Below are 12,194 nucleotides of genomic sequence, written 5' to 3'. Positions count from 1 at the left end.
TGGAATGGAGTTATTTAAAGGTGCCAAGAATATTAATGGCAATTGAATAGTTGTGAATTGTTTCAAATAGCAGCAAATCTAACAACCACAGTAAAGCTCAACTTGATGGACCCTTATTCCTCTGTTTGCAAGTCATGTTGTTTGGCCTGTTTTATAATTCACTTATATTTCCTTTTACCTGCAAGTTCTTGTTCTATGTCTCTCAACTATTTTTCCTGAAGAAGGCCATGTCTTCATTCATTTCACTATTCTATTAGCTACAGGTTCATTTATTTTCTGTTTTATTCATTGTTATTGTTGCTATCTTGGGAGTAAAACCTAGATTCCGAGTACAAGCCCTACAAGGGCAATTTTTCTTGACGACCTCAGGACAAATAAGGTGACCAAAACATGACTGCTGAATTGAACTGAGAGAAAGCAACAGGTGTGAATTGACCCAGAAGCATAGGGCAAATATGAGTCTCAACCACATTATTATTATTATTATTATAGTATTCATTTTACGAGGGTGCCATAAGGGTATATTCCATATACCCTAGCTTGTAAGATAAATTTCTTACATGAATTTTTTTTCTAAAGTAAAATAAGTTGGAACAGTGACCATGCACACACACACCAAAAAGTCATTTACAATTTAGTCTCTCCAAATTGCAAGTCCTGTTCTATAATTTGTCACGTGCATATAAACAATGGAGCATAATGTTTGCAAGTTTCTTATATATCTAATTTGTATAATACTGTTAATTTGTATCAGCACTTGCTCAGTGTCAATAAAAATACATTTTGGCCCATTGTTAAAGTTTGTCAATTTCCATATCTTGCCTCTATACTGCAGGGTAGAAAGTACAATTTTTTAAAGTACATATTTGTGTTGTATTGCAATATTTTTATGAAATGTGTAAGAGAATGCATATTTTCTACATGACTTTCTACTCTTATTTTTTTTTTTAGATCCATGGACATAACCCTTGCAGAAAGCAGCCCATCAGGCAGACCCAAATAAAGAGGGAGGGGGCAAGGAATCCTATAGTGGATTGAAGATGCCAAGCTCATCCATCAATTTATAGAGGTAGTAATAGAGGAAAAAATAATAGAAGAATTGCAGGAAAACGATTTTGGAAGATACATTACATTACTACAGGGTATATGCAGTGCACAGAAATGTTATTTACATGACTTGTACATTTGCATATCCATAAACTCAGATTTGTCATCCTGTTCCATATGATTTGCAACTACTTCCATTTAAATGTGTTTTTGAATGTTGCTGATTGAAAGAAGATATTATTTACATAGATTCTTAAGTAGAGATCGAAATTCACTTGGTTAGTGCATCAAGTCTTCTAAGCATTAAATTTTAGATACAACAACATTCAATCATTGCCACAAGAGCCTGTTGAGTGTCACTTTATCTGAACGAAAGTTCCACTTTCTTGCATGCTTGTCAAAATAAGAATAATAATAAAACTTACTTCTTTTACCTGAAACTTTAATTACTAACTTTTAGCATTAAGTGTTCAGGTGAGGGAACATTAAAAAAAAATGAGTTGGACTTAGGGTGATTTTTGGACAAGGATTACCAAAAAATGCAAGCTTATCAAATTTGAACAATTTATTATGTATTTTGATTTTTTTTAATTTCAGTTGTTTTGTTGACAAGTAAAAAGTTCAAAAATTAAGTTAAATTTTCTATTTCAAAAGTACAAGTCAAATATGTTTCAAGTACTCATTGAAATGGAGAAAACTAAAGTAATTTAGGGAGATAATAATATGTAATTGTAATATTTTCTCTACCAATCGGATGTAAACATTCCAAGAATGCCAGGTATCCATGCTCTAACACCCAATTGAACATGTTTAATCTCTCCTCAACTTCAGACTCCCAGATAAGTTTCTTCACCATTTGGAACTAGCTCTTCAAAGATCAGTCATCTCCTGGACAGCCATCTACTTGAAAATGAACATGCAAATTAGATAAAGTTTTTAAAAAAAAATGTTTTGTAAAGATTAGTTATCTATGCAGTTAGAATATTAAGTTTTATTCCATGTGCATCACTAAAATTATTACAATATGATGGCTCAAAACAACCAATTAAGAGAGGATTTAACCTTTAGTATATGGGTGATAAAGATGTCTTACCAGCATGTGTATTCCACTAAGAATCACTGGTATTCCAGTCTTACCACCACGTCGCAGCAATTAATATGCCATTTTTCAAAACTACAAGTGATATTCAGTTGGTTGTTTTTGTTCATTTATATACATATGAAGATATGACATACTTTAATCACAAAACAATATATCCATTGTTATTATTTTTAACAAGCAGAGTTTAAAAATTGCATTGTTCCTCACCTCAACACATTATGGGATAGATTTGATACAAGAGCTATTTACTCTTCAACCACCAATACAGGGTGGCTACAAACAAGCAGAAATGAAATTCCCTGACTTTTCCAGGTTTTCCAGGAAAAAAGTTACAAATGAAATTATGAAATTGACTTAATTTCTCTATTCTCTATGATTTCAATTCAAAGTGCAAAATAGTGAATTTGGAAAATTTTTACAATTCACAAGCTAGGGAAGAATTACGGAATTTTGTCATACGCAGTTAGTTTAAAATAAACTACTTGATTATTTTTAAAGTTACGACTAAATGAGATAAGAGTGAAGAGCGAATGATTAAGAAATACAATTTGTAAGTTATCAGTCTCCTTATACATTCACGGTATTATATGTTGATATTTCCACTGAGGTTTGGAACCCTCTGCATGCAAGAACCATGAAATCGGACTGCGGACTCATTTTTCAATGCATAAAGCTACTTCTCTCTTCTCTGTAAAGCAAACAACTTAACTCTTGCATATAAGTGAAACAATTGAATCGAACAAAATAAAGTGTCATATTTCCTTACATTATCAATGGGATTTCCGCTTCAGTACAGTATATCCAAGTGAAGTACTGTGAAACTGACAACATGCAGTTATACCATTAATGCTGACGAAAAGGGTATGTAGGTATTAGAAATTTAACACAAGGAATTTATAGAATTGCATTGTATAGGTACCTGATTTAGCTAACCACACATTAAAACAGGAACACTATAATAATAAAAGCTTCTGAAAGTTCATATACGAGGGGAATCCTGAAAAAAGCTCCAATGGTGCCTATATGCAGCACTAGTGGTCGGAGAGCGACACACACACACGCAGGCAGGAAGAAGTGGCATGTAACTGTAATCTGGTACAGTTACAATGCAGCCGTTTTAGGACAGTTCTAGGTTAAAGATTGCAGCTCTCATACAGTCTCTCACCGACTGCGATGTAGCCTACATTGCACGCTCAGAATTTTGCACAGAGCCACCAGCAATCGTGTGAGGTGTGCAGATCGAACGTCGTGAGTGATAGTATGGTCAGACGATGGTGCAGATAATTCACGCCAATCGAATGTGCACAACCCCATACAGCTGAGTACACACGGACCCTTTGCATCACTTCAGGTGAGAGATCTTGGACCACTCTCTGTACAGCCCTGGCCTTGAATGTACCGACTTTCATCTCTTTGTTTAACTGAAGAGGTTTTTGGCAGGGCAAGGATTTGACAGCTACACTGCGGTAGAGATAGTTCCAGTCTTTGCTGTCAGACACAAATACCATGGGCATACAAAATTTAGTGCCATGCTACGACAAATGCCAGAACAATGGTGGTGATTATGCCGAAAATTAGGTTAGGGACTCACTGTTATTTATGCAATAAATTACAACTGATATTCTTGTTTTATTTATGCTTAATCGGTAGGGACCTTGATATTTTGTTATTTTTTTTTCAAATTGGTGTAGTTTCTTATTTTTTACTATACGGTGTTATTTTTCTCAAAATTCACATTTTCATTTTAGCGCATTTTCTGGCAAATATCTGAAATTATACCTTCATGGTGTTTTTAAACTACTGTTTCAAATTGCAAGTCACATGGCTTACGCCTCTTCCTGAGAGTTTGATATCTTGAAAGTTATTTTGGGAAAGTTATTTTCCATACCCCTTTTTTTAATTTTAAGGTAAGAATTTTAGATAATGGAATTTTCCCCGTATATACTGAAGGGTGCATAATGACCATAAGTGGCGACACACCCAAAAAATTAAAATCAATCAATTATATTATGGCACCAAAAATTGGCATTATCTTTTTTTGACTTGTTAGTGTTACGTTTCCCAAAATTAGCGTTTTTGTTTTAGAACATTTATCTGCCAAATATACCGAAACGTAATACTCCATTGTGCTTTTAAACTATTATTTTAAATTGTAGGTCGCATGGTCTACGTATTTTTGTGACAGTTTGATATGTTGGAACAGATTTTTGAGGAAGTAAAAGTAAAGTGCTCCCCTGCACTTTTCCATGAAGGTGTATAGTAGGGGTGTGGAGTTAAGGCCCCACACTTTCTTGATCATGGCTGAAGGTAGGGGTAATGTGATCAGCACCATGCTCCTGGCTACCTTTATCCCTCAAAGTTTCCTCAAGGTACCAGCTTCATATGATGCTGGGTGGCCGTCGGAGCAGTTTGAATAGGTGGAAAACATCCCGGTTCTCCCCCGCAGGGGATAGAAAAAATCGTGGGAAATACATGATTTAATGTGGCTGTCGGAATTATTCCATGTACGTATAACTATAGTTTACTCTTGAGTAAAATGTTCGAAAACTTGCATGTTCTATGTACACAAACATGGCCTAGAAAATACAAGAATGTTGGATTACATGGAATTTTTCGTTGTTTTAGGACATTTATTTTTAAAAAAAAAATCGCTAAAAATGCCAACAATTCGCATTTTATGCCAAATTCGCATTATTTCGATATTCGAATGGGCGAAAAATGTGTCTAGACATCCTAAACATAACTTCGCAGCAATTACCATTTTTCATGGTTTTCGCGTTTGCGAAAAATCAATGTCCCTACTACTTAGAAATTACTTTCTGGCCACCCCTCGTATAAATCAGTAGATGGAAAGTGAAAATTTAGCAGGGCTGGCAGAGAAAAGTCAATTCTTGAAGAAAGTGATTTGCTTTTATGATCGAATGATTTGAGTAAATATATTAAAATATTTACGTATTTATTATTAGTATTTTATTTCATAATATTGGACATTAACCTTACTCAGTGAGAGATTAATGACCATCTCTCATGAATTTAAACAGACAGGACAGAGAGTGGCGTTAATTTCATTACAATACTAGTGTTGCAGTAAATTTAAGGTTGGGAGCATGCACTTGCCAATTTTTATAACATTCACCAACGCAGATTTATGTTGCAGTTTTTCGTGATAGTATTCAATATATATCCCATTTGGTTGGATTCTTCTTGATATCTAAGAATAGTGCAATGTCATTGTAAACGTATGTTAACTTGTGCGAAACCAGTAATACGTCAGGATGATGAAAGAAATCCTTCGTAAGCACTGCTACATTAAATAAGGTGAAGTGAGCCAGAAGAGTAACAAAATTCCAGCAGCATATTTGCAGTCTAAAGCTCTTCTTGTTTATGCATGCGATTTTTGTTGGATGTTGCTGTCCATGCAATTTCTGTCGCATGTTGTAGTGAGGTACTTTGTCGGGTGGCGATATTCGACAAAAACCGTATATATCAATGGAACCTATTTGTTTCCATGTTCCTTCAGTTTTCCCAACAAAATGCCTTACTATACGACGTCCGACAACTATCCGACGGCACCACCCGCTCTTATCCCCTCCGGCTGTTGACAAGTCCCCTTACTACTCCCACACGGACAAGAAAAAAATGATATTTCAATGCATTTTCCACATAATATTTAGAGGCTTAACCTTTACTCTCCCGATGATACCATATGGTATCATCAGAGTAAGGTTGTACTCGCCCGATGATACCATATGGTATCATAGTGCTGATTCCGAAATGAATGTGCTTTTTGGACCTTCATACTCTTATGTTTGGGTGGAAACTCTGACACAGGTCTGGAGCAAGCCTGGGAAATTCATATTGATGACCAACCTCCCCCCTCTCCGCAACATATCCATGCCACATTTCCGAACAGAGTTTCACATTTTGGCTCATTATTCAACTTGTATGGCACCCAGGAACATGAAACATGTTTCAATCTCTTTGGAAACGTCCATTCTTTGAAGAGAATACTAAGGTTTGCACCTTCTCAACAAAATAGCGGAAGAAGAGAGAAGAGGGGGCAAACTCCAGATTTTTATGTTTTTCCATTGAAATTCGGGGGTTGTGCCCCCACACCCCCCTTCTTCGGTCCGTCGTTCTGAATTGTACACTGTTGCATACGCTGATGTTTTAGCTGAAAAACAAAAGTAATCCCAAGTAGATTGCTCCTATAGTGCCCGAGTTATAACAATTTTCCTCCAAAAATGCAAATTACCTATTTCTCGTAAAAAAAAATCACATTTTGGCTTATTATTCAACTTGTATGGCACCCAAGAACATGAAACATGTTTCATTCTCTTGAGAAATTTCCATTGTTTGAAAAGAATACTAAAGTTTGCGGCTTCTCTTCAAAATAGTGGGAGAAAAAGGGGCAAACTCCAAATTATTATGTTTATTTCCATTGAAATTCGGGTGTCGCGCCCCCCAAACCCCCTTCCTCGGTTCGGCGTTCTGAATTGTACACGGTTGCATGTGCTGATGTTTTAGCTGAAAAACAAAAGTTATCCGAAGTATATTGCTCCCATAGTGTCCGAGTTATAACAATTTTCCTCCAAAGAGTGTTCGAATTTATAATTCCCGCCGAGAAGCCAGGGCGAGAGAAATTTATCTCTCTCTCTCTCTCCTCCTGCCATCACTGGTTTCTGACACCGTGGTTGTATTGCGCATAAAAGGGACCTAAAAGTTGAGGCCGAAACTTACGAATGAGATTTCCTGTTCCCGTGCAGAGTTCCATAACGATATCTTTAAATAAATAAATAAAAATATTTAAAAAGTCAATGAAGACGAAATTCCCTGACTTTTTTTGACACCTCAAATTCCCTGACTTTTCCCGGTTTTCCAGGTCTGTCGCCACCCTGCAATAGTTCCTAATATATTTTACTTTGACATGCAACAATGAAAACAAACTAATACGTTCAATTAGGGATCCAGCAGTAAAGTCCCAAAATTATGTTTCTATAAATTTTGCATTTTTTTTTTTTTTTCCTAAATCAGGGGACAGGCATTACATGTCCTCAAAGACTGGTCTCTTCTCATGCTTCTCTGCAAATTTGGTCCATTCAGCTCCATAGGATTAATCCTAGAGGTGATTTTCTGGATTTTTTCTGTAAGCTGGCAACATTGCTCTTCTTATACATTGTTATTTTCCCCCAAGAAGTATCAGGCAATTTTCCACCAAATTTTAGGAATGTACCACTACTACATATACAAGGCACATGTAAAAAAAAAAGGTCCGATAATTTTTTACTTGGGACTGGCAACACTGAAGAAGCTGCACTTGCACGGAAGCATGCCTTAGTATTCTGTGCCTGCAACAGAGGTATATTTCTCAGTGTGGAGGTGTGTGCGTGCAAGTAGCAGGAAGTTGAAATGGCTGCTCTAATAGAAAATCCTGCCAAATCATGGCAACCATGTTTTGGAACAAAAAATAAAGGGCAGTTTGGTTATTACACAGAATAAAATCAAGCGAGAAAATTTTTATTTTGATGCTATACAAGTGCATACCCTGGCTATTATTCTACATAGTCACCATGACGCTCCACACTCCAAGCATTTTTGGTACTGTGGAACAAGTTGACGTACACCCTCTGCGTAGAAATCTGCCACCTGGGATCTCAGCCAGTTGAGAACTGATGTCTTGAGAACTTCACTATCATTGAAACGTTGTGAAGCAAGCCACTTTTTGAGGTGAAGGAACAGAAAGTAATCACTTGGGGCAAGATCGGGACTGTATGGTGGGTGATTAAAACGTTGCCATCGGAATTTTTGAATAGTCGCAACAGTACGGTCAGCTGTGTGTGGGTGGGCGTTGACATGAATAAGCAGAATTCCAGACCGTAACATTCCTCTTTGCCGGTTTTGGATGGCATGTCGCAGATTAGACAGTGTTTGGCAATACATGACTGTGATGGTCCCGGTTCCAGGACTTCTACGAGGATTACACCTTTTTGGTCCCAAAACACGGTTGCCATGACTTGGCAGGATTTTCTAATACAGCAGCCATTTCAACTTCCTGCTACTCGCACGTACGCACCTCCACACTGAGAAATATACCTTTTGCAGGCACAGAATATTAAAGCATGCTTCCGTGCACACGCAGCTTCGTCAGTGTTGCCAGTCCCAAGTAAAAAATTATTGGCCCTTTTTTTTTTTTACATATGCCTCCTATTTTTTTATTCACTTTGGTCTATTGTGGTGGCCACATTTTTTAAAAAAATTCAATTTCTTTTCTTCCTTTAACTTTCATTATTGGGAGGTACAGTGTATAAATTTCACCTCTGCTAAAATTCCAGTCATTCCAAAAAAAAAAGATTTCAGCTCTGTACAACAATTACTTCTCGAATATTTTTGCAGTTTGCCATGTTTGAAAAGCGAGTGCTTGAAAAGTCCGATACTGAGAGGCTATACACACGGGAGAGATGCTAACTGCTAAAGCTTATAATGCTCATACACACACACGTACATTTATACATACATATACAAAATATGTATATAGCCAATTCTATAACAAGTGAGCATGTTAATATGGATTGTAAAGCCAGGTAACACGAAGCCAACAATCATTCTAATTGCACATTTTGGAATGAAATTCAAAAGATGGACCTAACATGTCTTTTTTTTAAAAAAAGTATTTCCCACAGCATTATCATCTAGGGAAGGGGTTAATCCTAGTTTACCAGAGGCCCACCACCTCTATTTTTTTTAAAAAAATTCAACTGTTAACTTTTTTTATAAAAAAATGAAAATAAATGAGATTGTTCCCTGGGGTGTTCACAATATTTCTGCATTACATTTGATCATAAAACTAGAATATAACTGTAATGTAAATAGAAAGCAAAATGCAATAGGTGGGCCTATTAAGCACCATCTTTGAATGCATGTTATTCAAGACACTCATGCGAGTGAGAGTGCATAATTGGTTGATAATGATGGTACTTTTGGTAATTATTATAATTAATAAACAACTACGCATCTATAAACAATAAAGCATTTATGAAAAATTATTATGTTTTTTTGTGAGTTATACTGAGTGTGACACTCATGCACTAATTGGTTATTTTTTATTAACAATGATATTTTTTTAATTATTATAATTAATAAATAACGTCACATATATAATCAGCAAAGGAAGCAGTGATTCAATAACAAAATGGTTTCTTAAATTTTGATGATGAAAAAAGGGTGGGCCTGTGAGCCCCCTCTTAGGTAAGTATGTTTCACATATGGCACGGGTAAGCTATGGTTAAGACTCAAGGATCAAAATTTTGAATAACAATCACATCTACTGGTAGTACTGTTGCACTGGATATAGCCTTTAATCTTAAGACAAACTTATTCCTTGCAATCCGCAAATTGCTAAAAATCTAATTTTTTTGTTACAGTGAAGTGATCCATATTAGTAACTTTAGTGAAAATTTAGTGAGACTTAAGTGATAGAGCTAGACAAAAAAAAATGCTAGGAAGTATGATTCAAATTAAAAGATAGGCCTAAAATGCAGTAATGACATTTCGTACAATATACACTGCTGGACACAAAAAACCGGACACTAGCATTTTTTGTGATAATGCACAAATTCTGATTCGAAGGCTAACTAAATTATTGGAAATATATTCAACAGAAAAAAAAACTTTGTGGATGTTCTACATACATTAATAAGTTAAATTAGAACAAAAACGAAAGTTACAGAAAACTACCAAGCTGAGAGCATAATTCATAAGTAATTGGAATTCACATGTCAAATATTAAGGTGTCCGATTTTTTTTTTTTGTCCAGCAGTATATTATGTACCTACTAAACAGCTGTTCATGCATTTCAACAACAATGTTCATATCCTCTACAATGATGTAGGATTAACCTTCTGATTATATAATTAAACTAGCTGATTACCCGGCGTTGCCCAGATATTTATTTATCCCAATCTTGTATTAGACAGGAAAATAATGAATTCTAACTATAGCGTAAAATGTAACTAATTTTAAATGTGATCGTGAATGTCACCAATTAGCTTAGCGACTCCGAAAACTATGGATTCGACACTAATCTAAGTAATTTGTGGCATTTTATTTTTCACCCCCTCTCAACCCCCATACCGATAGGTGATGAACTTGGGAGTTGAACCGCATTGGGAGTGTCACGAAAACTATGGATTCCATTCGCAACACAGCCTGAATGTTAGACAACCCGAGAAACACTATTGTTGTGCAGTTTGCATAGTCTCACGGATGTCTGTTTGTGTGGAATTTAATATCGGTGGTTCTCGATTATTTTCTTGCCAGGGGTGGCTTACCCCAAAATATTATTTCCAGATTGCAAGTGATACGTGTACCACGTTTGGTTGAAATTGCTCCAGGCGTTGGATAGTTATCCAGGAACAAACAAATATACACACCCACACACATACATCCATTTTTATAGAGATTGATCAGTTACATGATACCAAAATACTGAGATTACTCATAATTTTAAACATTTTTAACAGGGTGATTCTGATCATTGTGACAAGATAATTACAGAAATTATTATAACACGAATTGTACTCCAAAATTTATTTTTTTCTAAAATGGTCACACACTTGCTATGGATTGACCTAGTAATAAAGGGCAAAGTCAAAAATGGAGAAAAGTTTAGGGATATACATGGAAAAGACAGCAAATAGATCACAAACGATTAGCTGCTAGCTGATAATTAATTGTAGTAATGGTTTTGATTAACTGTCAGTAGATGCCACTGCAATCCAGTTTGAAGACCGATTAGCTGATGCTATCTCCTGCACATGCAGAACTATCGAAAATGGAAAATATGCTCGAGAAGTGTATAACCAACGAGCACCCAGTCAACACACTAACGTTGCCACGTTACAAAAAAAACATTACACTGAATGCACTTTAGTTTGGAGGGTCACCACCATGAGCGCCAATATCGTCAGATCAGTGTGTTTTGTTTAATCTGAATTTCTGTGTGCACTGTCCACCAAAGCTTATATTTCCTACAGCATACACTAGATGGCAGTGTGACTCAAATGCAAAACAAAGATAAGTCTTAGTAACACAAATAAAGATAACTTCGATTGTAATTAATAAAAAAAATGTGTTTTATTATCCTTCGAAAGATGTGTGAATATTGAAGTTGTAAGCAAGATCAGAAAATGAAATGTGGTGAATACAAGTGAAACTCCCATGATGTTTTTTTTTTATCTCAAACTATATAATCAGGAGCTAAGTAGTGCAAAAAGAAACTGATTGACTGAAATTGGTTAATTCATCGAACTCTCCACACTAACTATTGCTTATTTTGGTGGAGCATGAAAATGCAGAGTGCAAAGAGAAACTGTGACGCATATGTAAAAATGCCTTGGCAAGATTGCTAATAGTAATAGCTTACCATGCGAAATAACTATATTTTAAATATGCATTGTTGTTATATTCATAAATTACACAGGCTGCAAGGTAATGTTGCAAATAAGTTGTGGCAACGTTAACTCCTTACATACCTAATGTTCCTACATAATGTTCAGTATATGTTGCCACAACGTTGTCAACTTACATTGCAGCAACGTTGAAATAAATGACACTTAAACGTTGACACAATGTTTTCACAACGTTGTATCAACATACTCTGAACATTGTAACAACATTAGGTATGTTAGGGGCTAACGTTGCCACAACGTTTTGGTAACATTACCTTGTTGACTGGGTAATATATTATTGTGCTTTATTTGTGGACCAAGAATATTAACAAAATGCTTCTGTTTGTTGTGAGAAATATTCACAAAACAGTCATGGAAAAACATATTGGCAGCGGATGCTTTGCAGATGGCAAAGAGAATGAAAGGAATGGTGAGAATTGCACTCCATATTTTTATGCCGCAGGTATGGAGCACAAAGTAATGGGATAAATGCACCAACAACGGTGGGATACGTAAATGATTTTCAAGTTCTAGTATTTTTTATCCTTGTTATCTGCATCACTTTTCTGCCACTTTTGGCTAATTGTGGTGATGATAAA

The 12,194-nt window shown here is 35.8% G+C and overlaps 2 protein-coding genes across 4 annotated transcripts in view; one reads left to right on the top strand and one right to left on the bottom strand.

Moving 5' to 3' along the window:
• Nucleotides 1-1,038, top strand: part of LOC145988568 (uncharacterized) — a 29,849-nt gene extending 28,811 nt beyond the window's left edge. Inside the window, exon 3 of the mRNA XM_083123521.1 lies at nucleotides 952-1,038. Within this exon, the coding sequence (XP_082979647.1) occupies nucleotides 952-1,038 (87 nt within the window). The remainder of the gene's footprint in view (nucleotides 1-951) is intronic.
• Nucleotides 1,039-1,643: 605 nt separating this feature from the next.
• Nucleotides 1,644-12,194, bottom strand: part of LOC145991473 (uncharacterized) — a 38,395-nt gene continuing 27,844 nt past the window's right edge. For 2 of the 3 annotated variants that reach the window (XR_014442063.1, XM_083127482.1), the window contains exon 6: nucleotides 1,644-1,950. The gene's annotated coding sequence lies outside the window, so the exon portion shown is untranslated. The remainder of the gene's footprint in view (nucleotides 1,951-12,194) is intronic. The other variant, XM_083127491.1, reaches the window with a different exon arrangement.

The sequence above is a fragment of the Lepisma saccharinum genome, chromosome 1 (assembly GCF_977018435.1).
Source record: "Lepisma saccharinum chromosome 1, izLepSacc3.1, whole genome shotgun sequence".
Taxonomy (NCBI): Eukaryota; Metazoa; Arthropoda; class Insecta; order Zygentoma; family Lepismatidae; genus Lepisma; species Lepisma saccharinum.
This window is presented reverse-complemented; position numbering and strand designations above follow the sequence as displayed.